Source organism: Uloborus diversus, unplaced genomic scaffold (assembly GCF_026930045.1).
Source record: "Uloborus diversus isolate 005 unplaced genomic scaffold, Udiv.v.3.1 scaffold_998, whole genome shotgun sequence".
NCBI classification, from domain to species: Eukaryota; Metazoa; Arthropoda; class Arachnida; order Araneae; family Uloboridae; genus Uloborus; species Uloborus diversus.
Window position 1 is genome coordinate 491 of NW_026559229.1, and position 23,376 is coordinate 23,866.

Sequence of the window (23,376 nt, forward strand, 5' to 3'; positions counted from 1 at the left end):
TTAACAAAGACATTTTGATGCTGTGGACTTTCGCTGCTCGAACAGCATATTAACCCTAGTATTAGATTTTAGTATCTTCGTATTTTTATTGGTGTTAAATATGAGTTTAATGATCTTACTTTAAGTTCTTTTATTCTTGGATGCTAGTTTTCGATGAAAACGTATCTTGGCTCGCATAACGTTAACGCGTAGTTAAATATCTTTAAAATAAATTTCATGACGTCTTAAGATAAAGCGCTAAATATTTCATTTCTTGTTACTTTTTGGCCGAATGCAAAAAGAAAATTTTCATGTTTAATTTTACTTAAAAGTAGTCAAATAAGAATGAAATCAAGCTTGTTTTTCTCTTGAGAAACCAACATTGCTTATTGATTTAACTTTGACGTGGCTTGGCATTAATTTTATTCACTTTGTAATCGGCAAATAGCAAGCCAAGTGATCCATTACTTTATGCTGTGACGGTTTTTTCCATTTTAAGCGCATTCTTACTTATTCCATTTTATTTTTTGTCTTACGTTTAAATAGTTTGAGCAGTACGTTCTGCATGATTGCTTGTATTGGGAAAAGTGGTACGACAATGCTGGAACACCTACTCAGATGGAAGACAGGAATGTTCTTTATGAGAACAGCGTATTGGGCTCCCCTCGAATGCGACAACTTCGAGTTCGAAATGATTCCTGCGTCGTGCATGATGACTTCAAGTCCTCCATATCAGAATGCTATGACGTGTATTCGCCCCAAGTTGAAGATACCAGATCATTCGGAGTAATGAATGGAACAGCGTAAGTTTAGTAGATTTTTAAATTATTATTTATATATTATTGTTACTAATATTGCTATTTTATATTAAATAAGGGTTATTTTATTATGAACAAAAAGAATGGCACATGACTAATTCTGAGACTGATTTATTTAACCGAAACAAATAAATTCGCAAGCTAGATCTACATCAGTTTTAACTGGATATAGACAGGCCGACGCATCAGCTTAAGTTTAGCCATTTTTGATCGGATTTTTCATTGTTGCACTGCTAGGGTTACCACAGCAAAAGGTTTATCCAAATTTGCCGAAAATAATACTTTATTTAATAAAAAAATTCACGTGCTGCTAATAATCGCTCGCAGTGAACAATCACCAAACGCGATTACTCGCCAGAAAAGACAACCACTCAAACTAGCGCTCCGATCCAAAAAGGCTGATCTTAAGCTAATGCGCCGGCTGGTATATATAGGGGCCTTAGGAAACAATAGAAAGACTTCAGTTACTTAATCGTTCGTGTCAGAAAATTTTAACGCATGTGCTTGTACCATCCAACAGGTAAATGGCATGAATCCTAGATGTTTTCTGAATCCTGTGCCTGCATCCTGGAAGACGCAATATAACCATCACCGCACTAAAGTCACTAGAGTACTAGACCATGGACTCGTCCAACGTACATAAATCACACCGTTGAGTGAGACTCATCAAGTTTAAAAAGCACAACAAATTGATTTGGCAGGACTCCGTAGGGCTTGTAAAAATGAATCACGAAATTTTTCAACCACTGGGTTTTCGTCTGTTGTTTTGACTCAAGCATCCCGTGTCCTAAAACTACTTCATCTAAACGTTTGTTATTGAGTCGTTGTTCCTGACAAATTTCGAGCGCGTAAGTTCTCTTCCATGGCGATAAATGATGATATTTAAATTGAATGGAGCTGTTTCCTTCAGTCAAAAATACTACTTTTCGGCGCTGAAATTGATAGAATAAACAAAAAAGATAACATGCAGTCGCAAAAACTTTTATTTTCCCAACAGATATATTTAATTTAATTTTTTTTAATGGTCCGATTTTGGAAATAAGGCGTGGTTTTTATGACGTCACAAGTGTTGTACTTTGGCGCACTGTTCCATTGGCGCACTAAATGTTTTCGCTTTGCTGTCGTCCGCGTTGGCAGATCATGATAGTTTGCGCCGTGCGCTAATGGCATCAGCGAATGGCATTCATCACTTGTGCTGTCATGTGCAGAAGCGTAAAAATTGAATTTCAATCTGCACAACGATTAAAATAACTTCAAAAATACTAACTTTGTCAAATTATTTTTAAAAAATGGTTAAATCCTATGTTTTTAAGCATACTCTTTCAGAAAAAAAAACTTTTATAATTTCGGAAACAACCCCATTCCAAAACACAGTGTTCTTCTCCAATTCCCTGCATAGACTTTCATTTTGATTACCAGCGTCTTCAGCTACGGTTTCGTAACTAGAAGATTTTCGCTGTTGCCGTTTAAAACTTGTATAGTTGTAGTTTCATGATTCATTTGTTTCAGTTAAATAAATCAGTAAAAGATTTTAATTTTGTTTTTCTTTATCAAAGTTGCAACATTTTTTATTCTGTTTTATACGCCACATTCTGCACGTCGTTCAAAATTACCGTAAATAGCAGGATACCTTTGACCATGTTAATAATGGGGTTGTTTCCTTCAGTCAAAAGTACTACGTTTAGTCATTGAAATTGATAGGATGAGTAAAAAACATAACATGAACCCAGAAAATAATTTCATTTTCTCAACAGTTATTTTTTAATTAATTTTGTAAAAATGCCGATTTCGAAAACAAGGCGTGGTCTTTATGACGTCACAAATGATGCAATTTGGCGCATCTTTCTACAGCGTTTCCACGTTATGATAATCAAGAAGCGAAATAAATATTGCGCTCTACACTTGCTATCAACCATATCGTTGCCAATACACGTGAGTAAAGATCCAAATTAAATATTTTGCTCTGTGTATGGCAACATTGAATGGCATTTCATCATTTGTGATGTCACACGACAGAAGCGTAAACAATGAAAGCGCACCGATTTAAGTAAATTTTTAAAAATATTAAATTAAAATAAATTATTTAAAAAATGGTCAGATCCTATGTTTTTAAGCATGCTCTTTCAGAAAAAAATACTTTTAAAATTTTGGAAAAGACCCCATTCCTTTAAAATGGTTTTATAACTATTATTTCTTTATTTTCGGTTACTTTTCAATACTGTACAAGTTTTTCTTCAGTTTTATGCCCTTCAATACAATCAGATAGAAAAAGAAAAATTGTTGATAAAAGTAACCTTGAATGACAGAACACAGTCACGAAAGAGACTGTAATGAAGACAGATTGAAGACCGCTTTTAATGAGAAGAAAATTCAATTTTGTTTTAATTTAGATGGACATATTTTACTGAGCGCGAGCTTGGCGGTTCCAGCCACTGGGGACTTCTAGCCACATACAGTGGAGCTGGATCATACGCGGACTTAGGCACCAGTTCGAGCCAATCCAAAGAAGTAATGGCGTTTCTTAAAGAAAATCTTTGGATATCAAGAGCAACAAGAGCAGTTTTCCTTGATTTCACAGTATATAATGCCAACTTGAACTTATTCTGCATTGTCAAGTAAGATAATCTTAAACATTTTAATAGTACCATAAATAAGTCTTATTAATCAATTTTAGTTATATTCATTAAGTTTCTTTAGCTGTCTTTTTAAATTAGTATGCATCTGTTATTTGCTACAAAAAAATTTAATTATGAATAAAAAATATAATAAAAAGTAACCACACTTTTCAGTCGCATCACGCACAGAAATAATATCTTTAATTAAACCAATACCTTTTCACAGAAAAGTAAACTAAGAAATAACAACGTCAAAGAGCACAAATTGTAGATTACTGCAAACACGTGTTTCGGCGTCACAAGGAACGCCTTTTTTCAATGCAAAAGAAATGAGCTCATGGAAGAAGGGGGGTTTTTTCTTTCTTTTTCTTTTTCTTTTTTCTTTTCTCTTCTTAGTTTAAAGCTTAATTTTTGTGATTTCTTTCAATTTTTTAGATATAAATGTGTCACTTTCAGTGCCTTTTTCATAGATTATGCATGAGCTTCATCTATTAGCTTTACACTTGACTAGTTAAAGCGTAAAGTCGCTTTCTTGCAATACATGACTAAACTGCTATGCCTTAAAAGAAAAATCCTTGTACGCCTACAGCACCTGTACATAATTTTCATCACAATTTATGCTTTACTAGCTGCGTGCCCGGCGTTGCACGGGCTACCTAAAAAATGTAAGAGCAGTCCAGTTGATGCTTTTGTAGTACACTGACACTAGTTTCTAACGCGTTAAGGAATAAATAAATGCGCGTAAAGGCAAGGTTTGCAAAACACCAGTAAAACATATTTTTGCCAAAACACCTCATCAACGTTAATAATCGTTATCAATGATACAAGTTATGAGTACATTTTCAGTCAGCACAAAAGGGGAAAATATATGCATTATCAACTATAATCTTTACTCACGTTAAACTGAATTACATCTGATAGACTATATCGGAAATATTTATGCACAATAACAATCCGCTTTTTACATAAAATAGTCTACTACCCGGCGTTGCCCGGGTGTTTATTAATGCAACATACCACTCAGATAAATATCTGGATGGATTCTATCCACATGGTCGTACAAGAATTACATCAATCCGTTTTCCAGGTACAAACCCTCAAAGAACTCAAATAACTTGTAAATCACTCATTTACTTTACGACGTGCACGGTCCTCCTCGAAAATGAAAGTTATGTCATGTGACGCGTATTTAACAATCAGGCTTGAACAAAAAAAAAAAAAACCGCAAAATTTTGCTGCAGATTACGGCAAAATAATCGAAAAGTAAACAACTTAAACACCCTGATTACAGGAAAAGCCTTAAAACAAAAGCCTAATTTTATTTCTTTATATTCGAGAAAAAAAATTGCAACAGATGTTTCTTTTCAATGATTTTCTTCACGCTATACATTTTAATAAAAGCGTTGTTTGCGAAAAGTTGAGATGAAGCACTGAATAATAATTTGAATGGAGGAAAGCCTTCGAAAAATAGTGATTTGATTTTGAAATCTAAGAGTCATAATTAAAAGTTTTTAATTGATATCTCCGCTAATTATTATCGGAAAATTATGTTAAATAGCCAAACATGAAGACGGGAGGATTACGAATCCATCGATACCTGGTTCGATGGTCAGTTCACTGTCGTTCGGGAGAAGAAGCTTGGACATAGATAGATAGATAGATACTCAGATTTTATATGTATAAGATTAGAGAGTTGCAGTTCAAGAAAGAAAATGAATCGCTCTTTAAATACAAAAATAACGTTCCTGTTTTGTACATACTACAGAGAAGTTACATTTCATTTGTACGACAAACCAATATTTTATTGTCTTTTAATATTTTGTTTACCATACATATATTCTTTTACTTCCTTTTGCAAAAAAGAAAGTATTGTATTCGCGAAAAAAATTTCACTCAAAATTCGGCTTTAATTTACATTTTGCTCACCCCCCGAATTAATGTTGAGTTTTTTTTTTTTTTTCAACCCGACCACACGCGGATAAGTGCCTAAGAACGTATAGGCACCCGAAATATCCATTTTGACATTCCCCGAATTAATTACAACGACTTTTCTCGTGACGTCCGTATGTACGTAAATATATGTGTGCGTAGGTGCGTATGTACGTCGCATAACTCAAGAATGGTGTGTCCTAGAAAGTTGAAATTTGGTAAGTAGTCTCCTAGTGTGGTCTAGTTGTGCACCTCCCATTTTGGTTGCATTCGGGTGTTTCTAAAGGGGTCTTTTGCCCCTTTTTGGGGGCATTGTTAATTTTGATGTATACTCAAGTGGTGTTATAAAATGACGGACACTTGGCGATATATCGCCAGTCTTTTAGTCGCCAAGTTGGCGATTTTTTTTTTTTTTTTAATCTGGTTTTAATTTGGCCACTGGTGGTGATATTTAGAGAGTAAACTCGTGAATCACATAAAAATTGCCAATGACGGGAAAATTACATTAAAATTGGAGTAAAAGGAAGTCGTGATACATACATCAGCTCGTTTCTTTTAAGTAGTTCAACTCTATCGTTTTCCCCTGTAAAACATACTTTTACTAATGTCTATCTTTTTAGTATTTTTAGATCATTTAGGCTTTTTCTACATTATTTGTTTCTTCGCTTCTAATTAGTATGTTCTAGAACTGCGACATTGAGTCGATACTTTCTAAACATAGACGTTTTTACCGTAGATGTTTGAAGTTCAATATTCTTTTAACAACGATGATTTTATGCTCGATATTGTATAGTTGACGCAAAAATTTACATTTAAAAAACTTGTAATATTTTATGTCGTTGAAGAATTTAATAATATTTGAATAAATTTTATGTTTTAAATATGTTTTGACGCATTTTTGAGTTTCAATTCGAAATAAATCTCTTAGAACTCTTATTTATTCTTATATATTTTTTTCCCGCGTAAGCAAAAAGAATAGTATTTACCAAAACATTACCAATTTTTCTAATTAAGTCGCATTTATGATTAAACTCATTTTCTGCTTTCGTATTAATCATAGGGAAAACTAAAAAGTTACGAAATGATTCGTATTAATGGGGTTGTTTCCTTCAGTCAAACGTACTACTTTTAGTCAATGAAATTGATAGAATGAGCATAAAAAACAACATGGACCCAGAAAATACTCTCATTTTCCCAACAGTTATTATTTAATTACTTTTTAAAATGTCAAATTTTGAAAACAAGACGTGATCTTTATGACGTCACAAATGATGCAATTTGGCGCATCTTTCTATCACGTTTCCACATTATGATAATCAAGAAGCGACTTAAATATTGCGCTCTACGCTTGCTATCAATCATATCGTTGCCAATACACGTGAGTAAAGATGCGAATTAAATATTTTTCTCCGTGAATGGCAGCAATGAAAGGCATTTCATCATTTGTGATGTCACACAACAGAAACGTAGAAAATAAAAGCGCACCGATTTAAGTAATTTTTTAAAAATATTAAATTTGAACAAATTAATTAAAAATAAGTCAGATCCTATATATTTAAGCATGCTTTTTCAGAAAAAAATACTTTTGAAATTTTGGAAACGACCCCATTGTTGTGCTGTTTCAACGTTTTGTATTTTGAATATTATTCGTCAGTTTTTTATTCCTTTGTGTTACTGAATTTAAAAATGGGGAATTTTAACTAATTGATTTCTATTACAATTATTACTGTTATCATTAGCTCTGACAGTTCAAAAATCTTAATTATAAATTAATAATTACATTCTGAGAATGCACTTCTCCTTTAAAATTATTTGTCAATTTCAGTAAATATCATTGTAAAAAGTTGATGTTTCAAAACATTATTATTTCAAAACATTGATGTTTTTGGATGATTCATCGATACCACCGAGGTTTTGAATTTTAGCGTCCATGTTTTGCCATCGATGTAGCAATCTGCATTTAAAACCCGTGATACATCGATACCTGTGTATAACAATACTGTCTATAACAATAAACCTGTCTATAACGATATTTTCCTTGGTCCCAGCAAAATTTTAGCATCAATAATCAAACTGTCTATAACGACAGCCAGTCTGTATTAATACTTTTTTCAGGTCCTAACAGTATCGTTGCAGATGGGTTTTACTGTAGTTCGCTTTTGAAAGAACGAAGGGAATGATTTCCGTAAAAGTTGTTTCTTTTCTAAAACAGTGCCAATGCAGAAAAAACAACCTCTACGCGCTTTATCGCTGTTTTGCGTTTAACTTTTACAATGCAGTCCAAAATGCAATCCAAAATAAAATACGTATAATTTGTAATTTCTTCATCCAATATATGATTTCTTTAACTCATTAGATAAAAAATATAGTGTTATCATCGCAACTTTATCATATTTTTAACAAAGTTATGCGATATTTACATTAAAACTTTCTTTTTGACAGAATTGTATTCGAGTTTCCTGCAACAGGTGGTATGATTCCATCTTGGAGCTTCAGAACTGTTAAGCTTCTTCGATATGTAACCACTAGTGATTACTTCATTTTCATTTGTGAAATCATATTTACTGTATTCGTTGTGTATTATTTGATTGAAGAAATACTGGAAGTAAGTATTTTGAAGTAGTTTCAATGTTTCAAAATCGTAGGAGTAATATCAGGTATAAAATATGTTTACATTATTCCTTTAAAAACGATAAAAAAAACTTTGGGATGCATTTTATACTTTCAGATTAAACGAAACAAGTGCAAGTACTTTAAAGATTTCTTCAACATTCAAGACATTTTAGTTCTAATTGTAAGTATGACATTATTTAAATTTTAAGCAACATATTATCACTGAAAAAATAGTCATCGACTACATTTCGCAAGCTTTCAAAAAACTAATACATCTTCATGGCTTCAGTGAAATGTAACAATGTTTAAATTGAAACTATATTAAAGAGAAACGACGTAAGAAGGAGAAGTAATTTTTCATGAGTTGGACGAAATAAAGCTTGAAAGTCTTTGTGATTATCCTGTATTTAATGTTTGTCTAAAAATAGCTTATGCTACAACTTTAATTTGATGAAGCTTAATTTTTCCTTCTTGTTCAATTTTGAATTACTGGTGCTTCAATCAATTAATTGAATAAAATGCTTCATTTGTTAGATATCATATATTTTATGTCCATCTTGTGTTTCACCGTATCGTCCAAAACATCATGTTTACATATTAAAAAATCCAAAACTGCTAGTAGTAAAGCTGCAAAATATTGTTACACGTGTTTCAGAAATACACAAGATCCCCTTTTTCAATGAAAGAGAATATAACTAGGTGAAAATAGCAAACCGTTCCTTAGAAAAACTTCAAATTTTCTATAAAGTTACGAAAAAAATTTGCATAAAAACTTATGAAAAATTAGTGAAAGATATAGTGATAAATTCTAGGAAAAACCAAAAATAAAAGTACACATAAATAACAAAAAGGAGTACAAAATTTTAAAGAAAACAAGTACAGAAACTTATTTGTTAAACAAATAGGGCTTCAAGTAGAATGGCCAGTAAATTGTCACTTAAGCATAATTTAATTTTCAGATGCTTATAATATCGTTTCAAAATAGTGAACTTTTGTGGGGGGGGGTTCAGACTTTTTGAGGAGTTTAAATGAAAAAAGGAATAGGAACCCAGAAAAATTAACGCGTCTAACAAGTGAACGAATACAAAATTTTCCTGTAGTTTTCATTTTCGAATTGTGCAAAATTGAGTTACTGTTGTGAATTCATCCAAAAAATCACTTTTGAAATCTTATTTAAAATACAAATACAAATTGTTCATTCACTAGAGTTTGTTCATTCACTGCTCGGGCTGCAAAATGAAAGCTTCTTAAAAATGAAGACCAGAAGGAGAGGATAATAAATGCATTTAAACTACATGTGAAGTTGAAATCCAGACAACGCTCAAAAATGAAATCATAACTAAAACTGCCATAACAGTTAAACGCTTTGGTACTACAGCATATAAATTCGAAACTCATTGAATCTTTCTTTGTTTATCTGACATGCGATTTAGATTTCTTAAGATTATTTTCTCTATGATATATCTGAACCATCTTATTTATTAAAAACTGAGTATCTTTGTATGCACGCACCGCTACTCATGGTGAACGACAGAAAGCTGGGAATCGAACCAGGTATCGACAGACTCGTAATTTTGCACGTAATTGCACGAGCCGACGTAGGCGGCTAGTAATCAGTTAAAAAGTGTTTTCTTCTTGCAATTGTAGGTATCTTTCTTGTGCATCGGGTTCAGCGTATATCGCAACATGGTCATGGATGGCTTACTCGAGGAACTTCTGAGTCAACCTGACGTCTATCCAAACTTCGAGTTCTTGGGATATTGGCAGACACAGTTTAATAACTTAGTCGCCCTGACGGTGTTCCTTGCATGGATCAAAATTTTCAAATACATCAGTTTCAACAAAACGATGACTCAATTGTCTTCAACTCTTTCAAGGGTAATTTTTCCTTTATGTTACGCAATAGTTTTTTTTTTTTTTTTTTTTTTTTTTTTTTGTGTGTGTGTGTGACGATAAGTTAAAAGCTTCAGCCACGGTTTCACGAATAAACTGTCAATAAAAATAAAACAATACGTTATTCATTTTTTAATTTAATCAGCCTTGAACTTAAACTCTAATACTATTCCATCATAAATTATTCGCTAATATTTTGTGGCAAACTGGAAATGTCTTACTATGTAAAACTCTGAAAACCAGGGGGTAAAATGGAAAGTTTGTTAGGCAAGGTGGAGTGTTTAAGATAACTTTAAACTTTACAATTTTTACAAAGGGTAAACCATAAGTAGTGGAATGTTGGGCAAAGTGAAGTTGTTAAGATCACTTACTTTTTTCAAAATGAACAAATAGGAAATTTGTTTTGAAAATTACGGTACACAAAGAAAGAACAATATATTTTATAATAAAAATTTTCCCTAAATTGTTATTTTATACTTTCGACAACAAATTTGTACCTTTAAAAAAAAGGTGGGAATTTTTCCCTTCTTTTTTTCATGGGGCAAAGTGAAAAATAAAATATTTTTCCAATAAAATATTTTCTATTCGATTGTTAAAGATATTTTTGATAGAATAAATGTGTAAATATAAGAATGAATGAAGAAATGAGAATAAAATGAAACAATAAACGAATAAACAAGTACATAAAGAAGTCATTACATGAGAAAAATTAAATGAATGAATAAAATAGCGAATGAAGACGAAAACAAGTGAATTAATGAACAAATAAGGGATTTTTAAATGAAGGAATGTGAATAGAACAACTAATTAACTAATACGTAAATCATTTTATAAAAGATTGAATAAGTAAATGTTTCATTTTTTCCCATTCACTTTGCCCCGCATGCACTTGCATAACTGCACAAAGCATTTGAAATACAAATAAACTTACTATTAAGCAAATCAATATTGCACCGTATATTAGTAGGTATCAATTAATATTTAAAATGATAATAAAAATAACTTTATCATTTAATAATAAGGAAAATAATTTTTGTCTTAAGACAAAATATTACAGTATGAGTATCAATTTTTGAAAATTCCTTGTATTATCATATTCATTTATTTTCTGGGGTATTTTTTTACTTGACTGGAATGGACTGCATACGTTACTACATAGTTGAAGTATTACTAGGCAGATGGCACTAAAAGCAGAGTAAACATTTGAACATTTCACTTTGCCCCGCTGTTTCACTTTGCCCCATATTCCCCTACATACCTCATGTGCCCAACTGCATCAAGACTGTTACTGCAATCAGATTTCACTGAGTGGCTCTACACAAAATACATCAATCTTGTGTTGCTTCACAAAATAGGCAAAACTCATCTCCTTGTAACGGTTATTTTGAGTGTTGCTATGATACCTTCCTTTTCTCTGTTCTTTTTTTCCCCCTTTCCCTTCCCTTTTAAATTTCCTTTCATCTTTTCTCTATGCTTATGTACCCTGATAGTGTCCAACCACGGATTGTATGGAATTTTCAAACGTCCAGATAAGACGAATCTATCTGAGTGAGGGGGAAAAGTAAAAATTTGATGCTGGTATTCCGCTCATTTGAATGAAACTCTGCTTCTGCAAAAGCTGGCATCACTAAAAAGTAATAGATTTGTCCATTTGCGGCTGTAAAACGGATGTTTGTCTTTCCATACAATCCGTGGTCAGACAGTAACAGTCCATGTTGCCCTCCTTCCAGTCCTAATAAATACAGGGGCTTATGCATATGCAACCTTTTCTATTTTTTGTTTTAAATGTAAATTCACACGATCTTTTAACATTTTTTATTTACTGGCTAAATAAAATAGCAGTTTTGGCTTTTGTGAACAGTTTCACTTCAAATATTTAAATGTTCTTTTAATGATTTGCTACCAAATAAACAAAACAATGTATTCTTTCAATGTCAGGAGGAAAACGGACTGAACCTCATTGACATATTCAATATGGCAGAATGTCTTAGTTGCCAAGTTAGGTTTGGCGCGACTGCAGTTTAACTGGCTGTTTATTTGACCTTGTAGTTTTTACAAGACCTTACTTTCATGGTGCAACCAATACAAATTGCATGCTTATTCACTTCAAAAATATTGACTTTAGTTTTACTTCAGGAAGTGGACTCAAGTAAATTTTTCTGAAAACAAATTTTCGGAAACTATGATGAAACTCGAACCTTCCCCTCCCTTTCCTGTAAAAACTCATGCATACAGAAATCATTGAAATCATAGAAAAAAAAACTGTTTTAAAATGTTTTTTTTTTCCCAGTTTTTTTGAACGTATTGCCAGCAGAAAATTTTCGGAAACAAAAACCCAAAATTTTCGAAATTTTCTGAAATTTCGGATCACAAACACCCCTGTTTTACTTTTTATTTATCGGTGTTTTTTTTTTTTTTTAATTGTTTTTAGTGTTCAAAAGATGTTGCTGGATTTGGTATTATGTTCTTCATTGTGTTCTTTGCTTTCGCTCAACTCGGCTATTTGCTTTTTGGAACTGTCGTTAGAGATTTCAGCACATTTGCCAAAGCCGTGTAAGTTTTTTTTTTTTTTCCTCCATTGAACGGTTTATTAGTTACATTGTTGGCCATTTTAAAAACTTCTTTTGCTTTTTAGGTTTACTCTTCTGAGACTTATTCTTGGTGACTTCAACTTTTACGAGTTGGAAGCCGCAAATCGAATTTTAGGTCCAATTTACTTCCTTAGTTATGTGTTCTTCGTATTTTTTGTGCTAATGGTAAGGAATTAAAGTCATGTTCTTACTTAAAACTTTTGTTAATTTAACTAGTAGTATTTGAATGCTCGTTTTTGACAAAATACCTTACATTTGCTGCAATAAAGTTATGGGGAATCTGACAATATTAAACATTAAGATTTCTCACTCGTGAAAAATTTTTGTGGCATTTAATACAGTGCTGTGGAGTTTGAGTCGGAGTCGAAGAGTCAGAGTCGGACATGCCGACTCCGACTCCGGGCTTCTTTTTTTCTTTCCTTTTCACAGACTCTCCTTGCATTTTTTAAAAACTGACTATCAACTGGTCCGATTACATGCATGAAAAGATACTAATGAGAAAATAACTGCCATTATGGCAATCATCTAGCTTGAGTGCTTACCGAGCTTTCTGTAGCCGTCCCCTAGTTTGCTTGCTTTTTAACTCAACTAATAGCAACTGTCAGCAAACGGTTTTGTTGCCTAACATTTTCAAGTAATCACTTTCAAATAAAAATAAAAATATAGTGTTTTGTTCGATCTCCGTTATAAAATAGTAAAAGAAACGTAACAAATTAGTAAGTCGAGGCTAAGGTTGCGTAGCTAAGGTTGAAACGTTTAAGGGTGATCGGCAAATTCAAAGAAGTTCCGGTGTGAAAGCACGAATCCAAAAGATTCGATGAAATAATCTAATGTTTTTTTCTTTATTAAGACTATTTCTATAAGCTTGGTTCTCACTAAAAAGTATGGAACAAAATAAGTGTAAATGATTTCTTGTTTACAACACTCAATAATTGCAGTTAATCTTAAAATCTTCATATTAAGGTTAATTCTAAAGCAGTCAATAAAATTAAATTTAAAAATTTAACGAATAAGAAATACAGGTATAGTAAAAGCTATTCGTACAAATTTGTATACCGCCGCATTTTGTGTAAAATTAGCTCCTGACGTATATGTGCCCTATTTTCGTTGAAATTTTATTGATAAAATATAATTTAAAATATTTTCGCGAAAATTTTCAGAATTAAAATATTTATATTTTTTATAAACTCTGAAATTAACTTTGGGTGTCATCTACCAGATGGGTGTCACCCGGAGCAAACCACCCCCTATCAAGAACTTGGATTTAGAAAAGAAGCTTTTTTTCTCTCAAGTTACAGCTTTCAAAAATTGAAAGCACACGATTTGATCAATGTCTATTTGTTAAACATTAAAGAGGGGCAAATTACTGATAACCCCTTTTCAAATTTTTTAAAAGAGATTTTTAAGTCATCTCACTTTTTAAATCGTAACTATTGGAAAATTTGATTTTTAAATTGAATTTCTAAAGTTGCATGCATCTTGGGTTTACAATAAAAAACAAAATGCGAAATTTTCATAAAAAGGAATTAATATTTAAATCTCTGTTTAGAGGTTTTCCCCCTTCCCCTGAAGGGAGAGAGGAGTTGAAAAATACAATTAAAAAAAAATTTAAAAATCCTGAGTCGGAGTCAGAGTTGGGCGTTTCAAAATTCAGGAGTCGGGGCCGGAGTCGGCCATTTTCCTTCCAACTCCGCAACCCTGATTTAATATCAGTAATAGCTTAATCCATTATCTATCGGGGTTTTTTTTTTTTTTTTTTTTTTTTACCGGATCAATCCATGTTTTCAATGGAGGACACTGTAAGGACGACTATCTGTATCAATACCTTAATTTCACAGAATTCGAAACGAATAATGAGAAAGAGAAGGTCGATTTACTTCAAACCCAGCTCACTTCAGATTATTTCTATCCGTAAATAATACTGCTAATTTAGGAACGGGGGAAAAAATGAAGTGGTTATCAGAATTTTTTTCCAACGAAGAAAAATAATGTTTTAGAAAGTATAATTGGGTAGAGCATGAAACTTTTTTTTTTTTTTTTTTTTGTCTCTCCTGTAAAATTTATAAAAATGGACTGAGCTGGTTTTGATACTAAGCGCTTCTATAACAATTTTCTTACTTTAAGCTATTGAACTTCAGCTTCAGATTAAATTCAACAACTTAAAAACAAAGTATATAAAATAATTTAAATTTTTTGTTTTAATTACATTTCTTTTTTAATTTCGTTTTTTTTTAAAGATAAATCAAGAAATTCTGCTGTAAAAAAAAAAAGAATTTAAGATAAAACACCTATTTAACGCAGATACTCTTCAATTTTTTTTAATCACTTTCTTCCATTAGCTATTAGTTATTCTTAATTATGTATTTAAAATGCTCAACATTTCATGCATTAAATTTCAGAATATGTTTTTGGCCATCATAAACGATACTTATGCAGAAGTTAAAGCAGAGATCGCTTCACAGAAAAATGAATTTGAAATAGCAGATTATTTCAAAAAAGTAAGCTATACTTAGAAAATAACATTATAAATTCCAATTTTAGAAAAAGTTTTTGACTACTTTTTACAGCGTTTATTTACTTTCAGGGATTTAATAATGTCATGGGAAAACTTGGAAAACGAAATCAGCTCTTAGACTTGCAAAATGCTTTGAAATTGGCAGATGCAAATGGCGATAATAAATTGACTTTTGAAGAAGTTCGTCAAAAATTACGTCAGTAAGTTCTACTCTCTGGATATTCCTCATTCTAATAGACTAAATGTAATGAAATGCATGGTTTCAACGACACTATTAAAATACCTCATATTTTAAACGTAACTATGAATTTCTAGTTCATAGATTTGTTTTAACTCACTGTTAAATCTTGAATTACTTTCTTATCCTCATATATATAGTAGTCAATTCACCGATCGAGTAACGCTCTAGACGTCATCAACAATTCAAATGTAAAAGCAATTTTCACCCGTCATATCTTAACGGGTAATTTTCTAATATTGTAAGAAAAATTAATCACCTTACCACCCTACGGTTTTCAACAATAGTCACCATCAAAAAATGCATAAAAGAAAAAGTATTTCTACTGCATAGGCTTAAAAGTTGATAAGTCATTATATCTTCAGTTAAGTTCATCATTTATTAATTAATTCTTTGGCACATGATGATCGTAAACCACTAATTATGACTAATTAGTCAAATAAATATTTCATAAGTAAAATTTCAAACATACATAGTAGTTTATAATCAACTACAATAAATTTTTAGAGCGAAAACGTCTGCAATATTTTAATTAGGGCATAATAATTTTAAGAAAATGTATACCGATTTATAACATTTCAATTTTAGGCTTGTAACATGCGAGCCTCTCAATTAAGGAAGTGTTAGTGGGGGGGGGGGCCTTTAAAGTTACATTCAAATTTAAAAAAGAAAAAAAAACGAAAATGAGCCGAAACTTTTTGTTACACATGTTGTTTAAAGTAAACGAAATAAGATTTACCAAGAAGTGATCTTTACAAAAATTTTAACCCTATACTATATTCCGAAGAAAATTAGCGTCGATTATTCTTTATGTAAGATCTATCTTATTTCAGACAGATTAGCGATTTATTTCTCTTTACACAGAAATTTTGCACTACTAACATTATTTTACGTATAACGTTTCGTTTTGCATAACTTTTTCTTTCTTCCTTTTCCTATTAGGCAAAACTTTACCGATATGGAAATAGAAATGTTATTCGCAAAGTACGACCTCAATAACGATCGAGAATTAGATGCGGATGAAACTAAAATGATGCTGGCTGATTTGGATGGACAGCGGCTTGAAATCGATCGCCAAATTAAGAAGTCGGAAAACAATGATTCGCCAAATGCTACCAACGCCGTCGCTATGGCATCTCTCGTTTCGCAACAAGATTTCAATGGGTGAGTAAGCAAAAAGGGAATTTCATCCCTAAACGCGACGACAAAATGTTCCCTGTTCGAGAATTTTAGCGAACAATAGAAAATAGAGTTTCAAGAGAAAAAATAATAAACAGAAAAAAGAAAATTCATCCTAAATTTTGGAATTTTTCTTTCTTTAATGAAATTTTTTTTAATTAATTTTTGTAATTATTTATTTTATTTTAATTTGTGAAATGATATTTTTGATCAATGGAGAAATATTCAATAAGGTAATGAATACAAGCTTTGAAACTTTTGAAAATTTCATAAAACTGACACAAAATCACATATTTCAAAATAAATTGTAATGAATATCAAACATTTCTACAAATTGTTATTTGGGAGAAAATGTAGCATTCCATTGGCTTCTAGGTTTTTTTTTCTCTCTCTTTCTCTTTTCTAGAATCTAGAACGTCCATAAAACGAAAAAATAATATTTTTGTTTACGAACATTCATTTAGAATAAATTCATTTTCCCGACTCTTAGTTTCGAACTAAATGAATATTTAATATTTTAAGTATCCTTCCAAACGTTTCATATTGTTTGAATTTATATAATTCTACGTTTTGGCGAGATAATTTTGCATTATCTCTCCTTACCTAGTGCCCTTAACGCCTGCAGACATTAAAGTCAAACTGTTAACAAAATACAAAAATGCAAAGAATCTTAAAATGTTTTCTTTCTCTATTACAGCGATTAACTCGTAACTTGACAGCAGAAAATGCTGAAGTTCTCTATATCTCTATTCAAACAAATCACACTTAACATCCTCTTGGAGTAAATGTCACGAGAGACTAATTAGCACAACTTCCTTTCCTTTTCTGGGGTCGTTCATCGTCTAATTTTTGTTTGAATTTTTGTCTTACTGATTGAGACATTGCAGTCACGCTTAAAACGTGAAAAACGTTCCATGGTTTCACTCGATTTGGAGCGATTCATGCCGAAACCAAATCAGCATCAATTTCTGTTGGTATCCATTTGTATACTTTTTGAGCAATCACGAATTGCTTATTATTTTCACTTGACCGTTGAATGGCGTCCGTCCTTTCATTTTATTTTTTCTATGCTTATAATGCAGGTGTCCATGTACCTCGGAATCGAATTATTTTTTTAACGACCCTCTCGACTTTAGACATTTCATTTTACGCGAAATCAGTATCCAGCACAAAACATCTAGCATCTAGCAAATAACATCCAGTATCCAGCAAATAACATCCAGCTCCTTGCATTCATTTAAATTTTGACTTATTGAATTCAAATCATGGTTTCGATAAAAGCCCTTAGTAGAAACAAGAAACACACCGAGTAGGGTCCTATTGCAATTCGTAGTTGCGAAAAACATAGTTTGAATTCAATATCTCAAAATTCAAACTAATGCTTGTTACTACTATTCACGCTTAAAAAGAAGTTCGGTATAGCTCCCTACCCTTTAAAAACGATTTTCGTTAGATTCCTTGTGTTGGTATTTTAATTAGAGCTCTTATAATGTCATGTTCGCACACATACACACACACTTGTACCGCACGCGAGCAGACGAACACAATTTCCAAGAATGTTCCACAGCCTTTAAAAATGTATAAATGCGTCAAAATTCAACAACACATTTCATGACTTTTTTTTTCCTATAAACTCTGAACACGGAAGAAAAAAATTAAATTTTCTACACTCTCGTTTTCTTTCATAGGTTTCTTCGAAATTGTACTTTCTAATAATAAAAAAAAAGTATTAGCTACATGGAAGTATTCCTGAAGTTTCTTTTCGTCTAGAAATACATATAGTTGTATTGAAAATTAATGCTTTAAAACTTCTTAGAGACATAGGGTTTTTTTTCTTTCTTTTTTTTCTCCGCCCCCCCCCCCCACCCCCTCCAGGATTATCATTCAAAAATAAATATTGGCTTTCTCAAATGCTTATACTTCGCAATAATTATCTTACGATAGCTCAAACGGCAACAAAAGTTGTTGTATTTAAAATACCAGACGTAATTTTTTTTTTTTTTTTTTTTTTTTTTTGTTTATTTCAGAAATTAAGCTTGCACACTTCATCATTACCGCCGTCATGTTGTAAAATAAGCATTCAATTTTGACTTTTCTTCAAACAAGAAAAAAGTAGAGGAAACAAAGCCAAAGGATTTCGCAAAAGGGATTTTTTGGGCTTTAGGGAAAAATAAATCTGAACAGCCCCATTGGAACAGCAGTGTGGAGCTATGTGGTCTGTTTTTATGAGTATTGAAAACGCTTTCAAATGATTTCATAGCATTTATTTCTTTGGGATTGAGAAAATGGAATTGAATGCAAATGAGTACGTTATTTCTATGGATACAAGCGTCAGTACTGTCCACAGGTAAAATGTTTTGCGAAATGTTTAAAGAATGTACAAAACTGTTTTTTTTTTTTTTTTTTTTCAATATGCACGAGATTTTCATACATTTGTCTCGAATGAAAGCCTCATTTTGCCGTGGCAAAGTATCACGCAGCAACCGCAAATCCCCCCCCCCCTCACCCACCTTTTTTTTTGTCATTTATTGTAAGTACTTTAGCTTTATTTTACAAACTTGCCTATTTGGGCTCTACTGAAAACGAAGCAAGAAAAAAAAAACGTCAAATTTCAACATTTCCCTATTGTTAGCAGGTGGGCCCACCAAGAGGGGTCGTGGCGCCGACTGTGCCTTTGAAATTTTTAGGAGGGTGTTTTCAGGGGGGGTTTGGGGGGGCGGGGGGGCTCTCATTTCATGGAGGACGAAGTATTTGGGGAATGTGTGCCATTCTGCCGTGGTAAGCACAAAAGTCGCGTTTGCACTTTTTGACAAAATTGAGTTATTGTCACCAGGTGGTTTTTGTAATGTATTTTACCTCAATACAATGTTTTGTGGTCAGTTGAGAATGGAAAATATTTTTAAAAAATCTGAAAACGTGGCAACTGAACCGAAGTGCAAAATTTTATAAAGCAACTAGCTGTACCCGACGCACGTTGCTACGCCAACAAAAAAATACATCATTATACTGATTTTCATGACAATCGGTTGAACGGGGCAGAAGTTGCTACTCTGCAGTGCCACCTGGTGGCGAGTGGCTTCAATGAGCATATTATGCACTTTCTCCGTGGAAAAATACATATATAATAGCAATTTTCATAATAATCGGTCCAGATATCAAGTGAAGCCGTGAGTATACTCAAATTTTGTACTCACGCAGTTTGCAAGATCAATCAATCGCTAAAAATATCAAATAGAAAAAGTTTTAAATCCCCCCGTTGCATGAAAAGCCATAAAACAATAAAGAAAGAATTTATTTGTTCAAACTCAAGAAAAATGGCAACAGCTAACTTCTTATCAATGAGATCTTTCACGCGAATTAATTTCTGCAGCCGATAATTTTATTCGTATTTATCCAATGGATTGTGACTTAAATTGGAATAAAAAAGAAACTAGCGATCGGTTTTTTTTTCCGAACTGGTCTATAAACATTCCCAGTACCAAAAATAACAAACTGTGAAAGTTTCAGCCAAATCTGCCGGGTAGTTTTTGAGTTCATGGATGACATACAGACAAACATTCATTTATATATATATAGATGTCTCAGTTTGAGCTCGACTGCAGATACTACTTTTGTGCTTAGAGCAGCAGCAATGCTCTTGGGGGGGAGGGGGGAGGGACACTCCTGGTTGTTAGTATGAAATAAAAAATGCGTTTCTTCCAATATTTCATTTCTGCAGATGCTTCACTTAACTTTCCCACGGCATTATTGTTGTTTAATCAATCTTGATCAATTTACAAAAATAAGGGGATGATTCCGTTGTATGTTGTTTTGATCCTTCAAGTTTGTCTTCTTTTTTTTTTCTCCTACTAACTGAATTTTACATATATAGCTCAATCCATTTGCACGGGTGTGATATTTTTACGCATATATTTGCAATTTATTCCCAGAATTTTAAACTTTGGCTTTCAATTGTGATGTATCCGAATATAAGGATTAAGGAACTGCTTTGTATCATGGTATGAGGTATCAACTTTCCGACAAAAAATTTTGACTCTTGAAAAATAATGATTTGTACGTGTTGCGGGTGTAACTGTAAAGTTATTCTTACGTGGATAGGTAAACTGCAGTATCTGTAGAAATGAGTTTTCCGAGATTTGAAAAAACGCGTTTTGGATTTAATACTAACAATAAAGAAATGTTGGGTTTAGAAGTTTTTTTCGCCTTTTTTTTCTCAGCGGAAACCAAATAAGCAAGCTTGTACAATAAAGCTAACATACAATAAATGACAAAAAAAAAAGAAAAATTTGCAATTTCTGCTTTTTACTTGCCCACGGCAGAACTATCAGTTATCATTTATTGTATTCCTTCTTTCTTTTTTTTTAACTTGCCATTATTATTTTCTAATTTACATCAATTTATATTAATGTTACTGTTTTTGTACAGTGAAACCTCCGAATAGCGGACAGTCAAGGGACCAGAAGTTTTGTCCGTTATTGGGAGGTGTCCGCTATTAGGAGGAACTACTTAATTTACCTTTTTCAAAATGGGCTGTTGTTTCCTTTGTAGAACACAATCGAAACAATTGCGAAAGGTTTACTACATTTTACGTAAAGAGTAATTAATCTGTTTTTTCTTAATAAAGGTATACTGACAGCACACACTTGTCTTAAAAAGCATTTAATCAATTAAAGTAATCAGTTAAAACAATTTGACATCTCTTTTTTGCATTACAAGCCTGTTTCTCAATATAAATATTTAAATCATTTACCTTAGCAAGTCTTTCAGTGTACCCTTTGCTCATGAAAAAGTTTTTCAATTCTTTACCGTATTTCAGTGCTTCCGAAAATTCTCTACTTTTTATGGTTAATTTATTTATTTTATCTGGAGTATCACTATTGCAATATTGACAGTTGGCAATATGACCTTGAATATGGGCAAATCTTTTTCATATCTAAAAATTAAACAACCCAGCGAAACCACGGCGCCATAAAGCCGACTACTACCGGCGCCGGTCTGCTTAATTGCATCTCCCGAGAGCCCCAGTTAGAAAAAGCACCCAGTTTCCCCTTTTTTATCTTAACTTTGAATAGTTATTGTGTACAAAATTCATTAAAACCTTAAGAAAAACGTATGTTAATTGTTAGACTGACATCAGTTTTCACTTATCTGCTTCAATACTCTCAAAACTAGCCGTAACAAAATTATGACTATTTTTTTCTTTTTCATTTTTTGCTGCTCGCAAAAAGTACCATGTCTTTTAGTTTTTTTTTTTTTTCTGCCCCCAACTTTTAAGCCGCAATCGCTGCTTCTGCCTATTACCACCCTTTTAATTCCAAGAAACAGTGATAAGGAAATGACGGGGGGGGGGGATATCAGTTGTGGGAGGATGAAAAGCATTGTAAGGCAAGCAGTTACTAAGATATTCTGTAAAAAGAAAAAAAAACCGGAAATGCTACGATCGCAAGGGAAATTTTTTGTGAAATAACTGTCCGTTATTCGGAGTGAATTACATGGAATGGCCTATATTGAGGGACTGGGACTTGCAAAAATGTCCGTTAATTAGAGGTGTCCGTTATTCGGGAGTGTCCGTTAAGGGAGGTTTCACTGTATAAAGTTATTAGTTTGCTCTTAGTAATTTTCACATCCACACATATTTTACTTGTTACTACATTTAAAATTGTTTTTGCCCATAGCCCCAAAAATATGCTGATAGAGTACCTATAAACTCTCGTATTCTCATCTAAAATATTCGAAGAATGGTTTCCTACTACTTCCACGTTTTAAAAATACAGTGTAACTTCTCAAAATGGCCAGTCCTGTTAAAGAGCCAATAGTTTTAGGAAAGAAAGTTTTCCCCATAAACAAAATGTTAAGTTTTTACTTCTATAAGAAGACCACATCCCTCTTATAATGGTCTCCCACCCACCAAAAAAAAAAACTTTCAATTTTCTTGTGTTCTAAATCTTAAATAGGTGCGTTGAAATTTTGAACTTAAAGGTTTTATTCCAAGCAACTGGTTCTTCAAAAAATAAGAGGAGAGAAGGGGGTTGTATTTGGTAAGAGAATAGCCATGAATGTACAGATGTTCTTCCCACTTTTTTTGACCTTTAACCTTTTAGGAAAGAGAGATTCTATTTCAATTCCTAACCATTCCTTATACTGATATTTCCATATTGTGCATAATAAATCCATATTAGTGGAGAAAATCCACATAACGTGCATCTAATATACGAGTACTGTGCGGCCAACGCAAAATGAGATTATCGCCAGAGGTCTAAATCCCATCGCACAGTGCATCACTAACTACCCTGTCGCTTTAACTCAGCATGTGAGCCAAGTTTAGTTTAACAATACGTCTTTCTACTCGATTATTGTTGAGTTTTGGATCTGATTAATTTATAAGAGTCTTGTTGAAGGGTTGAAGGGTGGTGATTACTGCACTGTAAAAAAATTCAGAAACGTTACTGAGTGTTTCCGTGTCACGTTTCGGGATTTTAATGGCTTTTATCCACTTCCTGGAAAAATCAAGTATCATTGTCAAAAAGTTTCCTGAATTGCTACAAGTTGCACGAACGCAGACTTTTCACTGTTGTGAAAAATAGTTTTAGCTCCCAGTTTAATGATTAACCGAGCATATTAATAAAGTGTATCGGCTTCAGTTCGATTACAGCCCGTCCATGCTAATTCAACTCCCAAAGGGAGCAAATAAGTATGAACTACGTTGCTTTGCCGGAATTGCAGCCGAGTGAAATTCTCGTTACTTGCAATCCTGGCTCAGCATTGGCAATGTTTGCAATAATGCTCTTGGAACATCCTTGATAAATGAGGAAGATGCCAAGCTATAATGTTATACTTATTAAGTTTACTCTAATTTTCCAGAGACACGACTGGCTTTTAACGGGAAGAATTTTCCAGATTAATGTTAGGAAGGTTACTGAACTTTGGCGGAAAACGTTCCTGGGTTTTGCAAGATATGTTACTGGCAGAAATTGGGCACATCACCTGCCTATTATTTTCCAGGAAC

The 23,376-nt window shown here is 32.7% G+C and overlaps 1 protein-coding gene across 1 annotated transcript in view; it reads left to right on the plus strand.

Moving 5' to 3' along the window:
- Positions 1 to 525: 525 nt before the first annotated feature.
- LOC129234094 (polycystin-2-like) overlaps positions 526 to 23,376 on the plus strand; it is a gene marked incomplete at its 5' end in the record, with an annotated part of 30,910 nt that continues 8,059 nt past the window's right edge. The window contains 10 exons of the mRNA XM_054867984.1: positions 526 to 782; positions 3,188 to 3,412; positions 7,784 to 7,946; positions 8,070 to 8,135; positions 9,602 to 9,832; positions 12,279 to 12,400; positions 12,483 to 12,603; positions 14,838 to 14,936; positions 15,023 to 15,153; positions 16,134 to 16,355. Coding sequence (XP_054723959.1) covers positions 526 to 782; positions 3,188 to 3,412; positions 7,784 to 7,946; positions 8,070 to 8,135; positions 9,602 to 9,832; positions 12,279 to 12,400; positions 12,483 to 12,603; positions 14,838 to 14,936; positions 15,023 to 15,153; positions 16,134 to 16,355 — 1,637 coding nt within the window. The remainder of the gene's footprint in view (positions 783 to 3,187; positions 3,413 to 7,783; positions 7,947 to 8,069; positions 8,136 to 9,601; positions 9,833 to 12,278; positions 12,401 to 12,482; positions 12,604 to 14,837; positions 14,937 to 15,022; positions 15,154 to 16,133; positions 16,356 to 23,376) is intronic.